Here is an 18,244-nt window from a genome sequence, read left to right on the forward strand (position 1 = left end):
CCTTTCACTTCAGACTGCCTCAGGTACACCCAGAAATGGTGGTTTAATTACAACTGACTTCCTGCTTTTGATTTTTGATTGATCCTGACACCTACCCTTAAGTTGGGATCTTAAGGAAGATGCTACCCCATGTGCAATTGTTCAAATACTTATTAATTATATATAAATACTTAACTCACCACAATAGAACATGAAATCTTTCTTCAACTTGCTTCTTTCCATACTACTTATATTTCCCTTTACATTTCCCTTGACTGGATTAACTGAGTCCTAATTAATGTCAGTTATTCCATGGAAAAATGTCACACCTGTGTTGTGAAGAGTGTCATGTCATGACTCTGCCATTGGCTGTTTTGATCATTTGTGTGAAGGAGAGAAATCAAAAAATACTTACTTTTGTTGCTAAGCAGAGTCTTAATTACAACTTTGGGGCTTTATGCTTTAGAACCTGCTTGTTTGAGAAGTTCATAATCCCATTCTGAGTCCCAGCTGATCTTTAATTTAAGGAAACAGGGTCAGATAGTGTCAGTGACCACACAAGTGTTCAAACCCACAGCTGTGTTATTGCTGAATCTCATAAAAAAGCTGATCCTTTCAATTGATAATTATTCTAAATTTACAAATCTGTGATGTGCATATGCTTAGAAATACCCAGCATATGTCTGTCTGTGAGAAGTCATGTCTGAAAGCATCTAGAGGCTGTTTCTGTTACAAAAAAGATGGTTTTCCCCATGTTTTCTATGACAATAATTAGTTTTCTTTCATTTCCCCTGGAGATGGAAGTGGTGTCTGGGCAGACACTCAGGTCTGTTCAGCACCACAATCAGAATTTCAGCTCCAGCCTCAGGCACCCTGCCAGGACCTGCCCCTCCTGCAGGAATACTGCCCATGTCTGTGTCATTTCCCAGCTGATTGATGAAATATCTCTATTTTTACCACAATTATCATTGTCTAGTAGCTTAAAGAGCCGATTAGGGTAGAGAGTACCTCAGCTAAAGCAGCAGCTCTTCTATCCTAGGTTTGAAGGTTTAAACTGCCCATCAAGGAAATTGCACATCTGTCAATTCTCTGGGGTCTCCAGCCAGATTCTCTTCTCCTTCTACCTGCTTGAAAACTTCATTTTCACTCGGATTTCCACTTTCCAAGCACATTAGGGGATGATTCTCCCTGAATTCCAGCAGCCCTTTGAGGTACACTCCATATTTTCCCTTCCCTGTAGCAGTCCCAAAGGAAGTCTGAGAGAGAAGTGAAGCAATTTGGCTAAAATTATGCATGGAGTAGTAAGAGATCTAAAAATTCCCCCTTCCATGTCCTATGCTCAGACCATCCAAATCCTCAACACTCTCCACCACGGCCTCTAAAGCTGGATTTGCTACTGCAAGGACAAAAAAAATGCAGATTTAAAAGATTTATACAATTGTCAAAAAAGGTGAAACGATATAAGCACTAAGACAACAAAAATATAGGTTTTCATGGGGTTACAGGGGAAGAGTGAGGGAAAGCCCATTCCATCTGGGACACAACCCAAAGGCAAATCAGGTCATTCTGATTTTCAGTAAAACAGTAAAAGCTGTCTCAGCCAGGAAACCTAAGCCTGCTTTATTTAGGTGGTGATTTTAGAGGAAAAAGGCTTGATTTTGTTCCTCTGTGACAGGATCTACTATCAGTGGCAAATTGACTCCTTTGCTGGTCAATTCATCTGCTGCTGGTGCTGCTGCTCACACAGCCCTTGGGCATGGAAGCTGAGGGACAGATTCCAGCTAAGCCAGAAATCCAACCCTTGAGTCCATGCAGAACTGGCAAATCCCAGTCACACGCACTTAAACAACCAAGGAGCTGAAGTGAGGAGAAAAATCCAACTCAAGGATGGCTGCCTGCTTGATTAGAGCAATCAGCCCTCCTCCTGTACCTGCCCAGTCAGCCTCTCCCACACCTGTCCATGTCCATGCTCCAAGGAGCTCCATGGCCTTTGGTGTCAGTCATTAAATCACCTGCCCCCAGCCCTTGATCCAAATGCCCACTGAGCCCCTGTGCACTTAAAAACAGCAGTTTGGGGTGGGGAGAGGAGTTACCTGGGCAGATTTGGGTACAAACTGAAAGTAATAAGCATGATTTTGGGTCTATCCACCTTTTCCCTGGACCACACGGATGGTGATGTAGGAAATCAAAAGCTTTGTCCAACTGCAGGTCACTTCTTCCTGTGCTCTTTTTAGGAAAAGAACTTCCCTTCTCAGTGGTGTCAAAGATTGCAAAATAAAAATCTGTCGTTCACTTCCCCCTCCCACTTCCCACCTAAAACTGGAAATCAGACCCCAAAACCATCCAGTCCTGGGAAAGTCTGGCTGTATCCCTTTGGATTTCCCTCACATTCTGCTCAAAGCACCCAGCTTCAGGAAGGGAAATGTATTTTAAAGTGCATTTACCACAGCAATAGTACCAGCACTAAAAGCTTTTCCCCTCATCCCTATCCTCGTCATTCAATGTCTGGAATAGATGAGACTCTTCCCAGAATTCATCCTTGTTGTACCTCAAAGTCTCAGTGGTTTTGCATCTATTGATGACCCTGGGAGAAGAGAAATCCGGTGTCGCACGTCCTGCTCCGCGCTAAACTCTACTCTGGAGCTGGTTTGGATTTATTGGGCACGAGGATCCAGCATGCGGAATGTGTCTGTTGGGATCTGCCTCTAAACAGCCACTGCCAAACCACATCCCAGTCTGTGTGTGGGGAGGAAAAGGGGCTGGAGGGAAGGAGCCCCCCGGGCCCCGCTGCTCCGCCATCCGCTCCGGCCGCGCTGCTCAGTACTTGTTGATGCCAAAGATCCTCACTCCGTGGAGCTGAGGCAGTTTGGGGATCAGGACGCTCATGAGGGAGATGGTGTTGATGATGAAGTGTATCCGGTCGTACTTGGTGTAAAAGCTGGTTAGAAAATACCTGCAGAGGGAAGGGGGCAACAGAGGGAGAGGCAAACTGAGCTGTGGCATTGCGTGTGTTTAACTCCCAGGACACAACACTGACGGGTGCTGGGACACGAGGTGGCTCAGCCAGCCCAGAATACTCACAGGACGATGGGCATGATGGTGAGGAACTTGCGGGACGCGGTGAACTGGACTCCATAATCCATCTGCTCCCAGTGCGTGAGCAGCCGGGCCTTGCCCTGGTCCGGGGTCTCGAAGGGGGTTCCCTTCACGGTGTGCAGGAAGATGTACATGCTCTGCAGGACACACACGTGAGGCACACGGGGCCCTGCACCCCAAAACCCTGGACCCAGAGCAGTGCTTGCACCCCCGCGCCGTTCCACTAGAGGGATGTGGAGCTGCTGGAAAAGCCCGAGCGGCCGGGGAAGGGAGGAAAGGAGAGCTGGGAGAGGCCGGGCCAGCTCGGCTGCTCCACGTCAGAGCTCTCGCTCGGCTCTGGGTGTGAGCCAAGGAGCGGTGGCAAGATTACAGCCCTGGGATCTCTGCGATCGGGAGATTAGCGCCTGCCTGCTGCCTGAAGGCTCCCCGAAAATGTCTGCGAGAAGGTCTGTCACCCCCTGATTACCAGGGGAGCACGAGTCACAGACAAACATTCCAAACACAGCTCCCAAGTACAGCCACTCCTGGCCTTTAAATTCCTTTATGTCCCCAGAAACTAAAGCTGCCAGGGAAGATGGGTGAGAAGCCAGAAGCTCGTGAGCTGAGTGCTGAGCAGTTCCAGTTTGGGGCTTTGTGGTTGTTTTTATCTCCTGAGCAGCTCCAGTTTGAGGGTTTGTGGAGGTTTTATCTCCTGAGCAGCTCCAGTTTGGGCGTTTGTGGAGGTTTTTATCCCCCACTAGTAATAGCTTATCATGAGGGTCCTCAATCCCTGTAATTTTTATCTCTGGAATATTCCCAGGCTGAAATATTATTTAGAATAAAAGATACACAATCAGTTCCTCCATCCCTGAAGTTTTTTGTTCCCTGTGCCCAAGGGGACCTATGTGGGGATTTGATCTTCAGAGAGAAGAATCAGTTCCTGGACTAATCTTTCACTTTAGGCAGAACAAAATCTGGGGGTTAATCTTGTTTTTTCTTAACTCTCACGAGGCCAATTCAGGTTTTACCAACCCCAGTGATGGGGTCTGTCACAGATTTCTTTTGGAAGGGGACACAATGAAGGACTTGCCCTGCAGGGAATGAATCCACGTCCCCTCTGAGCAGCCTCACCAGGTGTTGCTGCCTCACCTGTACCTGGGCTGGATTTAAATCCATGACCCAGAGGCACCAGTACAAGCTGAGGACCGGAGATTGAGCAACTCATCTTTAGAAACACAAAGGAATTATTTCACCAGGAATCTCAGCACATTGCTCAGAGCAACAGCTGTACCAAGGCTCCCTATGTGTGTCCCGGGCCACGCCGCTCCCTTACCAGGTTGTGGATGATGTTGGTGAGAGTCCAGACCACGGGGACACTGAAGAAGGGGATGCTGAGCAGCACGACGTGCAGCAGCCCGATGCCCAGCACGTAGGACAGCCAGATGCCACGGCTGTTCATCACCCGCGTGTTGGGGTTCACCTCGCTGTGCGCCGTGCCCACGTTCATCCTGCCCCTCCTGGCTGGCAGCAGCCCCTGCAGCACAAACACCGAGGTCAGAGCCCGGACCCAAACTGCTCGGCGGGGCTCAGCACAGGCTGGTTGGCAAGCAAAGCCAAAATGTGCTGTTTGCTATAAAAATCCCCAGTCAGTTCCCTCCTCTGCCCCTCGCTATTGCCATTCTTAGAGCTGACGTCGCTGACTCCGGGAGTGGTTGAGATTTGGGAATTATGTGTGGGAAGCTTGTCTGTGACAGAAGCTTCTTGTGATGTGAGATGCTTTCCTGAAGCTGAGGTGTCGAGGTTCAATCCCACGATTGCCTGACAAAACTCAAACCAATACTTTTAAGCACTTTTAAATCTCATCACAGTGTTAATCATGGAAACACACAGCACAGGAAGCTTCCTGCATGTTTATGGAGTCAGCATGACTTAAACTTGGGAAGGGAACAGAGCATTTCCAGAGGAAAGGCTCTGTATCAACAGATCTCCTAATTAATTTAACTAAATTAACATGGTTCTGCACAGCTCAGGAGGTTTGCTGGTCTCCTGCTCTGGCTCACGTGTTTTGCCTTCAGATTTAATACTTACAGAGGGGAAAAAAAGAGGACTAAAAAAAAATTGCCCCCCAGGGAAGGAATGAGATACTTCTTGAGGAACGCAAAAAGGGAGAGATAACAGCTCAAAGTGCCTTGGGAGGATGTTCAGGAGGAAGAGCTGTGGAGGAGTCAGCCCTTCCCCTACCTGGAAAGAACGACTGCCATGTAGGAGGAGCACAAAGATGGCTTTCTGGACAATGCCAGGAGGGAGAGGAAGCAAGAGAGTATCACCCTCTCAGAGCAAGTCCTTGGAGTGGTGCCTCTGAGACAGTGAAGGTATCAAGTGGCTTTCTGGACTGACACAGTGCCAGTGGCAGCAGGGGAGCTCTGGCTCACTGATATCCAGGGATTACAGAAAACAGCACAAACTAAACCCACTGTAAAGCTGAATGTCTTCACACCAACACCAGGGAAACTCTTCTGTAAAATCATCCCTGTGTCCCACGGAAGAGGAGCTTGATGAGATGATCCAGTTCATCCTCCTTGGCCACAGCACCCCACAGTGAAGGCTGTTTCCTGATGTCTGGCCTTGTGCCTTTGCTCTTGCTTCCCACAGCTGGAAGCTGTGTTGCTGTTCCCTCCAGCTCTCCGGAGGCGAGCTCGAGCCAGATCCAACATCACACTCTCCTCACTGCCAGCTGTTCCCAGCTCCCTCACAGTGCTGGGCCTGCCTTGGCTCAGGAGCTGGCACCATCCCCACTCCTGCCCAGGGCTGGGACTCACAGCCAGCCTCCACTCCACAGCTCTTGGAATGCTCCAAGTAACTCCCAAACCTCTCCCATGCACACAGGCAGCTGTTGCTGCACATCCTCACCTCACTCCATCAGGGGCTCATACCTGGAGATTTTGTTTCCAGGAAAGTGGCTGCAGGTCAGTGGGCTGCTCACTCTTTGTTGCCCAACTCCCAGGTCACCAACTTATGGATATTCCAGAGAAAAGCCCAAAGTTTGATTTGGAAACAGGACTGAGAGCCAGAGTTCAACATTTCACCCCTGGCAGAGGGAGCAGCTCTGTCCTAAAACTGCTGCAATTCCCAAGGGCTCTCAGAAGGTTGGGGCAAAGGATAAATGAGTCAAAAAGGGTCAGATTGTTACAACAACAAAAAGAAAATCACCCTACGGAATGTGTAAACAGGAGTGCTGAGTGCCAGACATGGGAAATGGTTCTCCTGGATGTTGGGTGAACACTGTCCAGTCCTGGGAGGAGCTGGAGAAAATGAACAGAGGTGTAGGAAAAACATGACCTGCAAGGACAGCTGGAAGGAAATGAGATTGTTTAGTCTGGAGGATGCTGGAGACAGGCGTGAGGAACAGCTGGATGCTCCACAGAGAGCTGTGTCTGTGGGATTCCAGCTGTGCAGCAGGAGGAACCACAGGGCTGGGGCTAGGAGCAACAGAGGGGTGCAGGAGGAGGGACTGCCCACAGAAAGTGATCCTTGCTCTCACTGGAGCCCTTAAAATCTAGTTTCATCAACAGTTAAAAGCCTTCTCTCCAGGAACCTTTCCTGAGTTATCCAAGGGCTGTGGAAGCTCCCTGCAGCCAGAGGTGCACATGGCTGGTGCTGTGGAATTTCCAACCACAACTTCCAAAGCTAAGGAGCAGCTTGGATTTGGTCTCCTCTGCAAATGAGGGCAGTTGCAGACCCACAACTGGGTGGGAAAGGGCCCACTTGGAAGCTGTATGTGAAGGATTTCTCCTTCTGTGCCTCAGTTTCCCTTCCTTGTGAAATTAAGGATTAGAGGGGTGGGATGCTGGAACACATGAGAGGTTAATTCATTCTTGCAGGACATACACACACCAAGCACTCACTGCTGCAATGAGGGTGATTCCATGTCTCCAACTCTGTCCTTCCCCACCTTAAATATTTCACCAGCTCTGCCTTGGCCCAGCTCTCCTAAATTTTGGATTGCACAAGCTTGGCTGAGGGCACAGGAGCTCCCAGAGCTCTGTCCCTACCCCCATCCCACATCCCATGTTTGCTTTCTAATTCCACACCAGGATTTGTTCACCTGCAGGACAACAAGACACAGCCACCCTGTGAAGGACTCCAGCCCCCCTTCCCCGAGCAGTTCCTGCCAGGCTCTGCTTTCCCACTTTTTTTTTTTGGAACAGAAAATCCTGAATGTTGCACCAGGCTGAGGGTGAAGGTCAGGGCTGTGCTGACATTGGACAGTGGCCATCCAAGGAGGGGAAAAGTCAGAGCTGTGGCCAGTGGCAAAGGGCACAGCTGAGCCCTCATCCTGCCTGTCCTGCTCCCTGTCCAGTGCCAGCTCCTGGCTCACCTTTGTCCCCAGTGGAGTGTGACCACCATCTCTTCCTGTTCCCTTGCTTAACGCCTGGATTTGATGATCTTAAAGGCCTTTTCCACCCTAAATAAACGATCCTATGATTTGGCAGGGCTGGCACCCTTCCCCAGGGGTTTCAGGGTCATGCTCCAACCCTGGCACCCTGCTGCAGGATCTTCACTGGGCTGGGGAGGGAAGGAGGGCTCGGGTGCTCATCTTGATCTCGAGTGTTCCCAGCCTGCAGGTGACGATGATCCCACGGATCACAGATCCCAATCTCCGGCAGCAACAGCTGCCACCTCCCAAACAAATCCCTTAAACCCTTCTGTGCAGCGGAGGACATGGGGGACGCTGCTGGGCTGGGCTGGGTGAGAGGTGACACTGGGAACACAGCGCTCCGTGTCCCTGCAGCCCGGGGCCGTGCTGGACCTGTCTGAGCCCCAGCGCTGCCCGGTTCCTCCTCGGGGGGCCCGGGGCTGCCAGAGCCCCGGAGAGGACACGGGGGACACGGGGACGAGGACACGCGTGAGCCGCCGCGGGGCCTCGGCCTTTCCCGGTGGATTTAACGGGAGATCTTGGACACCAAGAGAAGGCCGAGGCTGGGCTCCTCCGGGCTCGCGTGGAACCCCAGACCCCACTTTCCTCCCCGTTTTCCCGGGACGGGACGGTGCCCCGGGAGGCCGTGGGCTCCCGGCCCGGCTCCGCTCCGTGGAGACCCGCACTGCCACCCGGGACCCCCGCTCCCACCCCGCCGCTCCCCGGCTCCATCCCAGCACCCGCTTCTCTCTTTTGGGCTGTTTTCCTTTCGGGCCGGGCCCGTGCGAGGCACCTTCCCCCGGCCCCGCCGCGGGGCTCGGCCGCAGAGCCCCCGGGGAGCGCAGAGCCCCCGGCCCGCACTCACCGCTCCCGCCCGCTCCGGCCCGGCCCGGCTCGGCTCGGCTCGGCGGGCGCTCCCGGTGCTCTCCCGTGCGCTCCCGGCGGCCCCTCGGCCCGCCCCGCCGCGGCACGCCGGGAGCTGTAGTCCGGCAGCGGCGGCGGAGGCGGAGCCGCCACGGGAACCGGCGGGAGCGGCTCCGGGAAGGGCGGCGGGGGATGCAGCGAGCCCCGCTCCGCTCACAGCGGACCCCAGACCCGGCTGCCCTGGGAGGGTGGGCTGCACCCCCTGCCGCTTCTCCCAGGGGAAATCCGGGGCTGGGGGAGCTTCCAGCCGGAGCTGTGGCTGCCCCATCCCTGGAAGTGCGCGAGGCCAGGCTGGGCAGGGCTTGGAGCGATCTGGGGAACTGGGATGTGTCCCTGCCCGTGGCATGGGGTGGGACTGCGGGGTTTTTAAAGTCCCTTCCCACCCAAACTACTCTGATTCCATGATAGCATCAAAAGCCCAGCAGCAGCATTGTGCAGACAGCCCGGGCAGGCCGGCAGCGCCGCAGGACACCCAGCCAAGGTCGGGGCTGGGAGCGAGCGCGGGATTCCAGCGCTGGAGCGCGGGGGAGACCATCTGGCTCCGCTTTTGTTTGCACAACCATCAAAGCTCATCGCGTGGGGCTGGCACGGCCCACGGGTGCCGCAGCCATCTGTGCAGGGCCCTGTGAGCGCCTGCTGCCGGCTCTTCCAGCAGCCGAGGGGCAGCAAACCCCCTGCCCGGAGCCGAGCAGAGCCCCTGGCACCCCGGGGCCCGAGCGAGCTGCTCCCGGCTGCCCCTGGCGCTGCCCCCCGAGCTGGCACAGACATTTTGCTCGGCACAGCCCACGCTGGGATTTGGTGTTGGCTCAGGTGGAATCACAGCGATATCGAGGTTCCCTGAGTGCCCCCGCGCCTCCACGCTGAGCTGTGTGTCCTGACCCTGTCCGTCCGTCCTGCCTCGGCTCCAGGGCACGGCGAGAGCGCAGAGACCCCGCAGGCTGCCCGGGTGTCACACGCTGGCACCGTGCTGCTGCCAGGGCACAGGGTCACCGCCGGAGCCAGAGCTCAGCAGTGTCTGCCTCCTTTGGGCTCGGAGAGACGCACATGGCGGGTAAAGCAGACGAAAAGCCACCGATTGCCACCCGGTGGAACCGCGCTGTCCCCGCCCGGCTCCGCTGCGGTGCCCTCTTGGCAGGGCGCGGTGCGGGGATGCCGGTGCGGAGGCGGGGGATCCCACGGGATCCGCTCCTGCTTTGCAGGAGATCCACGCACGCACAGCAGGCTCTATTTTTATCCTGCTCCTGCCTGACTGAGCAGCTCTCTGCGCGGTGACATCTAATTTAGCAGCTTCCCCGCACCCCGCTGGCTCCGCACGTGAGGGGGAAGCACAATGCAGCAGCTATTTTTAACCGCCCATAAATATTCATCGCTCTCCGTGATGCAGCAGCCGCCGCTGCCGGTGGAGAGCGGGGGGGACCCGACCCCGCTCCCTGGGCTCCCCACACCGCGTTCACCCGCCCGGGGAACACCGGCACCGGGGGCGGGGAGTTCCCGGGGGGATCCGGCGCCATCCGCTCACCGGCAGCTGCACCCGCGTCCCCCCGGTGCTCAGGGGGGCCTGTTCCCGTGTGGATTCCCAGGCCTCGCTCGCTCCCAGCCCTGCCAGTGCCGGGCCGTTCTCAGCTCCCGCTCTGCCTGCTGCCGGTCCCGCTGGCCGGTCGATGCCGGTTATATTTAGTTCCGTGGCAGCAGCGAGAAGCCGGTGCCAGCTATTTTTAGCCATCCTGATGTGGGGAGGGTCCGCGTGGGTCGTGCTGCACTGCAGGTTTTGTGCTGGTGGGACCCCCGTGGGGTGCAGCCCGGGGGCTGCTCCCGCTGCCGGGGTCACCCACGGCCTCTCCGGGTCCCAGCTCAGTCCCCCACGCACCCGGGTGTCACCTTGGCCCCTCGGCCTCGTCCCGCTGCTTGTCACCGGGGGGCTGTGTCACCGGGGGGCTGTGTCACCGGGGGGCTGTGTCACCGGAGCCGCCACATCCCAACACGAGCCCGTCCCTGCTCCTGCTGGAGCTCCCGGCGGCGCTGGGGATGGCGATGGGCAGCACGGGGCTGCTCCGCTCCCCGGCCGAACTGGGACGTGCCAGAGAAGTGCTCAACAGCACCAGCTGTGGCTGCCGGTGCCTGCCGGTGTCCCGGGACAAGCCTGCCCGGTGAGCCCGGCACCGGGTGGCGTTGGCCTTAGCTACGGGCATGGAAACATCAAAAAGACCTCTAAGATCGTCGACTCCAACCAACAAGCAAGCACTGTCACCTTCAGCACTAAACCATGTCCCCAAGTACACATCCACACGTTTTTTGAGCACTTCCAGGGTGCCAGAGCCAGCGGGGCTCGGGGGAGTGCGGGGTCTCCGGGGAGGATCTGCCCGCGGCCGTGCCTGGCTGCCGTCAGGTTCCCTTTTCCTAATTGAAGCGAGATCCAGGCCAGGCGCCTCCTAAACGTTTTATCCCCCCGCAGCAGCGGGAGAACGTCAGTGCCCGGGGCAGGGCTCTCCCGCCGCGGAGATCGGGACCGGGGCAGCGGGAGCCGCGTCCCGCCCGGCGGCCCCGGGGCCCGGTAACGGCGGCCGCTCTCCATGGTCCTGAGTTTGACTCGCCGGTGCCCCGGGGCGGCGGGACCCCGAGCCGCAGCCCAGCCCGGAGGCCCCCGGCCCGGAAAGCTGGGGGCTGGGCTGGGGACCCACTCCGGTTCCCCTGCATCCCGCCCCGCCCGGTGCCACCGCCGCGGGTCGGGTTTCCCCGAGTAAGCGATGCCGGTGCGGGGCGGGGGGGGCACCGTGACCCCGCCGGAGTGGGAGTAGGGGGGTCCTGCTCTCTCCGAACAGCTGGGGAGAGGATGAGGGGATTCCTGGGGGGTTGCGGGGGCAGCACCGGGGGGCACCGGGAGGCCGAGCGGAACCGGGCGGGCTCCCAACGGAGTTCGGCGGGAACGCGGTGGGGGGAGGCCATGGAGTGTCCCAGGACGCCCCGGCCCCAGCTGCCCCCGGCTCGGGGGTCGCGGCAGCTCCTCACTGCCTCTCTCCGCTGTCTTCCCGCTCTGAGGAGCCGGGGCAGCGCTTCTGGGAAGCTGGGAAGGCTTCGGGCGCGGGGCCGAGGGTGCTCGGCGCTGCGCGGCCCCCCCGGCGGGGCGGGTCGGGGGCGGGGAGCCCCGGGGAGGCCCGGGCGGAGGATCCCGCCCACGGCGCGGGGCCGCTCCGCCGCCGGGGGCTGCGCAGGCAGGTGAGTCCGCAACGGGACCCCCGGTGCGGCGGGAGGCGGGGAGGGGAGGGCCGGCAGCGCCGCGCAGAGCGGAGCTTCCCCCGGGGAAGCACCGGGGCTTCCCTCGCCTGCGACGCCCCCGGTGCCAAGCGGGGCCGGGGGGATCCCCGGGCATCCCCGGGCTCACGGAGGATCCTGGCGCCCTTATTGCCCCCGGCTCCTCAACAGCATTTCCTGGCGCTGGCGGCCACCCCCGGGGTCGGGCTGGGGATCCCCGCGCCCTGCTGCGGGTGGGAGCCCCGCGGTGGGGCAGGGGCTGGCTGGCTGGCTGTCGCCGCTGCCGTTTCTGGTCCGCATCCCGCCCGCAGGGGTGTCCCGGTTCCGTGGACGAAGCAGCCCCCTCCCGGGACACCGGGTCCCGGCTCATTCCGGTGGTTTCCCGGGCGGCGGGAAGAGGGTGCCCAGGGGCTGTGTTTGTCCCGGGTTATCTCTGGAAGACCTGGGGGGCTGGTGCAGTGTGGGCTCCGGGGTCCCGGTGCCCCTGGTGTGCCCTGAGCTCTGGCTCCCTCTGAGGACCCTCCTGGATCCCGGCGCTCCGGCAGTGCAGGCTGAGCTCTGCACAGGTGTGACCTTGGGGTGTGTCGGCGTGGCAGGGCTGTGTGACAGTGCCCAGCACTCGGGTGCTCTCCTGCCTGTGCCTGGGGACCACCCTTGGGTGGCCACCTCTGCAGCACACCGAGGAGCCCCGGGCAGCACCCCGAGGCAGATTTGCGGTGTTGGGGTGCTCCGGGGAGCAGAGGGACCGGAGGCAGCTTTGCTGGTGGCAGAGCTCGGGGCTCCCGCAGCAGCACTGAGCTCTGCCCGACCGGCTGACACAGGTGCCTGTAGCATCAGTAGCTCCGATTTTGGGATGGTGGGAGAGCACCTGGATCCTGCCCCCAGAGCTGCTCTGCCACGGCCGGCACAGGGACAGGCTGGGACCACTGGACGCGGTGGGACCCAGGGCTGGGAGAGCCGGGCAGCGCTCGGAGCGCTCAGACACGGCCCTTATCTGCTGCCACCACCCTGGGAACTCGTTGCACGCTCAGCTCCAGTGAATTTCCTTTTTCTGTTTTTGTTTCTTTCCTGCTGACGCTTTTCCCCTCCGGAATCAAGGGCTGGATGGGGCCCATGGTTACGGGGTGGTGTGAGCAGCCCGACCCCACGGTGGGGTGGCAGCGGGCAGAGCACGGCAGCACCCAGCACCCACCTGTGCCCATCCCCTCGGGAGGAGAAAACCCTGGCGTGTGCCCCTGGCGCTCCCGGAGAGCGGAGCCGGGAGCAGGAACCTGCTGAGCCGCTGCCTGCACATGTTTTCCGTGGCATTCCCCGGGGGCCGCCTGCAGCGGCCGCTCGCCCGGAGCCGGGGCTCGCTCTGGTGCGTTCCCCGGGCGCCGCAGGATGCATCGGCCTCCTGCGAGCAGCGAGCAGCGTGACCTTGGCAGGGCGGGAGCTCACCCCGCCTCTGGCTCAGCCCGAGCGCCTCCGGTTGTTACAACCCAGCTGCCGGCGCAGGAGACGAGCCCAGCCCCTGGGGCCTGATCCTGCCACGCAGGAGCCTAGGGCGAGGTGATGGCCCGGCATGGGGAAAGTGTGAGCCATGACGGCTGTCCTGGTCCCCATCCTTGTCCCTGCTTCGTGGCTAGGGTCAGATGTGGTGCTCACAGCCAGCACAGTGACAGTTCTGCCCCCGTCTCCCCGAGCCTGACACTGTCCCCTTGTTGTCCCTGTCTCAGATGTGCCAAGTCCAGCTGAAGCCGCTGTGGGTGTGAGGAAGGCAGTGCAGCACCATGACTGCAGCACAGGGGGTTCTCCTCCGCCCCATCACCATGGGACTGCTCCTGCAGAGCCTCTTCCTCCTCCTCCTCCTCCTCCTGGGCTCCTGCCTCCCTCCAGCCGCTGCCTTCCCCAAGGGCTGTTACCCCTCAGAAGAGGAGGGGCTGAAGACCTTTCGCTGCAGCAACGCTCAGCTGACCGAGGTCCCCAGGGACATCCCCAATGACACCAACAAACTCTACCTGGACTTCAACCAAATCCCCTTCCTGCCTCGCGATGCCTTCCGGGACCTGCCGCTCCTGCTGGAGCTGGATCTGTCCCACAATGCCATCGCCAGAATTGAAACCGGGGCTTTCCAGGGCCTGGCAGAGCACCTACACTCTCTGGATTTGTCTTCCAACAGGCTGGTGTCGGTCAGCAAAGACGCCTTTAGCAACCTGAAGGCCAAGGTGAACCTGTCCAACAACCCGTGGCTGTGTGACTGCCGGCTGCAGGAGCTGATCCGTGCCGTGGAGCTGGCGGCCGACTCCTCGGGGGGCATCGTGTGCGACTCCTCCACGCAGGAGGAGCACGTGGGCAAAGCCTTCCTGCAGCTCACTGCCGACACAGACTTCTGCAACGTGTACAAGAAGACCACGGACATCGCCATGCTGGTCACCATGTTCGGCTGGTTCGCCATGGTGATTTCCTACCTGGTTTATTACGTCAGGCAGAACCAGGAGGACGCCCGGAGGCACCTGGAGTATCTCAAGTCGCTGCCCAGCAAACAGCGGCGGTCGGAGGAGTCATCCACCATCAGCACTGTGGTGTGAGCACAGCACCCTGCAGGACGTGGGGACCGGCCACTCCAGGGACTGTCACCAGCCACTGGCATCGCACAGATACTCATGGATTTGTTCTGTTCTCCTCCTGGAAGCAGCAGCCACGGCTGATGAGTCCCTGGCTCTGGTGGCTGAGGTCAGGGACGGATATCAGACATGAGCACGGAGGAGCCTCAGCTCCTCCCAAGTTTTGCAGGACTGGAGCAACACGGAGCATCCCCCTGGCATGTGGCCATTGCTCTGACTGACTCGGACATTTGGACTTCATCTGAAACTTTTATATTTCCTTTGCAGAGATCCCTTGGGGCATTAATGGAATCGGTGTTTTCTCTCTCCCCGGCTCCCCCTCGGCTGCCCAGGGGATGGTACGGCAGCCCAGGGCAGCCTGGGCCTGGATCCCTGCCGGGAGGGCAGAGGGGAGGAGCAGTACGGGTGCAAGGCCAGTGCCCGCCAGGTCACTGGCCCTGGAGGGACCAAGAGGTGGGGCAGGGGGTGGGGACACACCGCTTGGTGCCGCCCCATCTTCCCTTTCATCTCCCTGCCCCTTTCCCGGCACTCCGGCCAGGTGGGGCAAGGGGCGTGGGAGTCCCCACTCAGACATGGGGTCGCTGATGGGCAAACCCAGGGCCTTTCCCCTCGGAGAGAACCAAACGGGGAATGAACTCCCTGGGGCAGAGCCCTTTGGGGCTGCCAAGGGATGCGGGTGCTGAGGGAGGGGCAGCTGGGGGTCCTGGCGGTGGGTCCAGCCCTGCTGGGATGTTGGGGGAGTGGGTTTCCCCTCGGTGCTCTCGGTGTTGGCAGCACCCTTGGCCATCTGCCCGTGTCACTGCTGGAGGGGAGCTCCCACCTCACAAGCTGCTGACCGGTCACTGTGATGGGAAGCAGGATGGAGGGAGCTGCCACGGCTCCTCTGTCCTCTCCTCACTCCTGCACTGCTGTCAGGAGCCTGAATCTCCCCTAAAATATCCCAAAGTCCCTTCTTGATGCTTCCAGTATTGGGCTGCAGGTTCCTGGTGGCAGTGGTGGAGGCGATGCTGGGCACAGGGCTGGCAAAGACAGGGGTCAGTGCCCACTTTTGGGCATGCAGGGTCCAAGTGGCAACTCAGAGCAAAACCAGAGCAGCCCCAGGCTCTTCCACCTGCCTGTCTGGCCTCTGGGACATCTGGTTTTGCTGGTTTTGGCCTTTTTTTTAAACCAACCAATGCTAAATTGCCTTAACTCACCAAGAGCACCAACCAAAGCTGCTGGAACCTCCTGTGTGCCGAGCCAGAGCTGCCTTGCTGCCAGGCCCAGCCTCAGCCCCTGGTGTGGCAGCTCCAGCCGCTGCCCCTGCCCTCGTGCCCCGGTGCTGGTGGGAGCCATGGGACTGAGCTGGCCAGGAGCAGGGCCCACCCTTCCCCAAGTGCCTGATTCCAGCACAGAGCAGGAGCTCTGCAACGCACAAACACCTCAGCCCCAGCTCCCACCCGGGCGTCCCCGCAGCCCCACGGCAGCTCCTTCCCCCTCTACAACCTGCTGAGGAGAAAAGGGGCTGGGGGGGACCCCACTGAACCCCCCAAGCTGCTCCCCCCAGGCCCGCAGCATGGGGGGTGCCGGGACCACCCGACCCATCTGCGTTTGGGTTAAGGGACATTTTAGTTCTTACTTTATACGACAATAAATTTGGCTTTTACTTTGGAGCCGGCGGCCGGCGTGTGCTGGTGTGTGTGTCTGTGGGTCACCGGGCCCTGGTGACGTTGTGGCTGCAAAGGAAGGACAGAGGTGTCCGCGACAGTCGATGCTTTGTGGGCAGGCGCTTGCAGAAACAGGACACCCGTCCCTCCGGTAACCCTGCCCCGGCCTTCAATAATGAACACCCGCGGCTCGGCTCGGGTCGCTGGCACGGCGCCGCTCCCCGCGACACCCAGGACACCGTGGAGAGGTTCCCGGGGCTCTGCTCCGCTGCCTGCCCTCCTGTGTCCACCGAGCAGCCCCCGGCATGGCGGGGTACACGGGCAGGATCCTGACGGCCGGGAGGGACGAGCCCTTCCAGCACCACGGTCCCACCGGGGTCTCTTCCGTCACAGCCCCGGTGTCCCGGCGCCTCTCCCCGGTGATCTGTGCTGGAGTCTTGTGCCATGGAAAGCGAAAGCCGGGCCCTAACGCAGAGTGACAGCTCCCGCTCGTGGGACATTAACCTTGTTTGTCACTCGGCTGTCTCCAGACGCAGACCCCGGGCTCTGGAGCAGATGGCTGCTGTCCCCGCTCCGGTCACTCCCTGGGGACCCTCCTCCCGCGGCTCCCGGAGCAGCTGGGGAGGGCTGGGGGACACGCAGGACACGTGCCCCCAGCTGCCACCCTGTCCGTGGCTCCCTGGAGTCCTGCGGTGTCCCCTCTCCCGGGGCTGGATGAGCTGAGTGCCCCGGGGTCAGCTCTGGATCCTGTCTGACTTGGATGGAAACCATCAGGCTCATTGCAGCCCACACTGATGAGCACGGGGGAAAGGAAGTGGATTCCAGGGATTTGTCTGGATGTGGAACAGCCACTGGCCTGTGTGGGTGTACAGGGGGATAAAATACACAAGAAGTCAAACAAAAATCTGCAGTAAGATTTGGGAAGGTAAATTGGTGTGGCATGGAATTGTGCTGGATTTGGGCTGTCGGTACTGTCAGATATTTAATCAGGTGTGACAAGAAATGGGGAAGAACAGAAAAATGACTTTATGATGATATTTCGTGGGGGTGCTGTGGCCAACCTGGGGGCCCAGGAGCAGGAGGACACAGCCTGCCAGATGGCTTAAATCTCCAGGAGGGATTGTCTTCATCCCACTCTCTCCAGTTGTGAGGTGCTGTGGAGCCAGATCCTGCTGAGGGTGGGAGCTGGCACTTGGCACGGTGGGTACGAGGGGCTCAGGGTTAAAGGCAGCACTTCTCCTTCAGCAAGGAATTGGAACCATCCCTTTTAAAGCCCCTCTCTGGGTAATTCATTTCCTGATGTAGATTTATCCAGAGGGATCAGCAGCAGGAGAATTAACAGCGTGACCTCCTTCTGTGCGTTCCAGCACCCCGTAAATCTCCGTTATTAACTTCCAAGGAGCTCTGCCCGCCTGCTCATTACCCGGCCTCTCTCCTCTCCAGGCTGGAGGAAAACGTGTCACTGGGGCAGGATCTGTGACCTGAATCTCTTGGCAGGGATGACTCTGTGCCTGCCTGGCCCTGGGATCCCTTGGGATCACAGGGATGGAGGGGTGTTCCTAGGAAAGCCCCAGGATATGCCAGGGGACATGGCAGGATGCTCCTGGTGGCAAGGGGGGCTTTTGGGAGAAGGTTTTGGGAAGAAGTTTTGGGAGAAGCCCTGTTTTCCCCTGCCCACAAGTGGAATGTGTTGCCAGACCGCATCCTGAACTTTGAACTGATTAGATTTCCAAGAGGGAAGGAAGGATGTCTAATTGTTTAATTTCCACAATTAGAAAAATATTTATCAATAATTAGGAGTGATGGCAGCAATTACACTGGGATTAAAGCCAGGCTACACTTCATCACCCGCCTTTCACTCAGGGACCTTATTTATTTCTTTCACCCCCAAAAAAATCCATGTACAGCTGCATTGCTGCCAATAATGAATCATCCTTGTTCACTGCCTGCACAGGACTCATTAATCTGATGATGCCAGTGGTTTTAGGAAGGCTGCTGGGCACATCGTGTGGTCACTGGGCTTGGGCAGGAGAAAATTTAATTTCAGTGGGTAGGAAAATGAAGCAGAGCTAAAAATCACAATAGCACTTCCTGTGCCTGTGGTTGAGAGCTCAGCCAGCCACGCACTCCCCTCCAGACTCCCTGGTGATTTTCCCTCTCATCACTTGTCCAAGGCAGGCATGGCTGAGTCCAGGGATCATTTTCCAACAGCTGTTCTTTTAGGATGAAGTTATACCAATTAATAAAATTTCGTGACCCTCAAAGTTTTCACTCTCAGAGGGAAATGTTGTATTTCCAGGTATTTTTCCCATTTTAAAAGACCCAGGCCCATCAGCATCTGTGGAAGT

General features: G+C 58.6%; 2 protein-coding genes across 3 annotated transcripts; one reads left to right on the forward strand and one right to left on the reverse strand.

The window, feature by feature from the left end:
- Positions 1 to 1,578: 1,578 nt before the first annotated feature.
- On the reverse strand, positions 1,579 to 8,414 carry ORMDL3 (ORMDL sphingolipid biosynthesis regulator 3). 2 transcript variants are annotated; one of them, XM_039697119.1, is made up of 4 exons: positions 8,337 to 8,414; positions 4,388 to 4,588; positions 3,061 to 3,212; positions 1,579 to 2,932 (listed from the first exon to the last, which is right to left on the reverse strand). In XM_039697119.1, exons 2-4 carry the CDS (start codon positions 4,559 to 4,561, stop codon positions 2,797 to 2,799), a joined length of 462 nt encoding a protein of 153 aa, XP_039553053.1. In that variant the 5' UTR covers positions 4,562 to 4,588; positions 8,337 to 8,414; the 3' UTR covers positions 1,579 to 2,796. The 2 variants fall into 2 exon arrangements, with proteins under 2 accessions (XP_039553053.1, XP_039553054.1); XM_039697120.1 differs by lacking the exon at positions 8,337 to 8,414 and adding an exon at positions 5,988 to 6,083.
- Positions 8,415 to 11,559: 3,145 nt separating this feature from the next.
- On the forward strand, positions 11,560 to 15,902 carry LRRC3C (leucine rich repeat containing 3C). The gene is made up of 2 exons (XM_039697370.1): positions 11,560 to 11,608; positions 13,363 to 15,902. Exon 2 carries the CDS (start codon positions 13,417 to 13,419, stop codon positions 14,212 to 14,214), a length of 798 nt encoding a protein of 265 aa, XP_039553304.1. The 5' UTR covers positions 11,560 to 11,608; positions 13,363 to 13,416; the 3' UTR covers positions 14,215 to 15,902.
- The last annotated feature ends 2,342 nt before the right edge of the window (positions 15,903 to 18,244 follow it).

Source organism: Passer montanus, unplaced genomic scaffold (genome assembly GCF_014805655.1).
Source record: "Passer montanus isolate IOZ18808 unplaced genomic scaffold, ASM1480565v1 scaffold117, whole genome shotgun sequence".
Lineage (NCBI taxonomy): Eukaryota > Metazoa > Chordata > Aves > Passeriformes > Passeridae > Passer > Passer montanus.

Excerpts from the sequence above, each read along its gene's own strand:
- LRRC3C (XM_039697370.1), top strand. The coding sequence starts at position 13,417 with ATGACTGCAGCACAGGGGGTTCTCCTCCGCCCCATCACCATGGGACTG.
- ORMDL3 (XM_039697119.1), bottom strand. The coding sequence starts at position 4,561 with ATGAACGTGGGCACGGCGCACAGCGAGGTGAACCCCAACACGCGGGTG. Across the intron at positions 3,213-4,387 it reads CCAACATCATCCACAACCTG|AGCATGTACATCTTCCTGCA; the intron begins GTAAGGGAGCGG and ends TGTGTCCTGCAG. Across the intron at positions 2,933-3,060 it reads ACCATCATGCCCATCGTCCT|GTATTTTCTAACCAGCTTTT; the intron begins GTGAGTATTCTG and ends TTCCCTCTGCAG.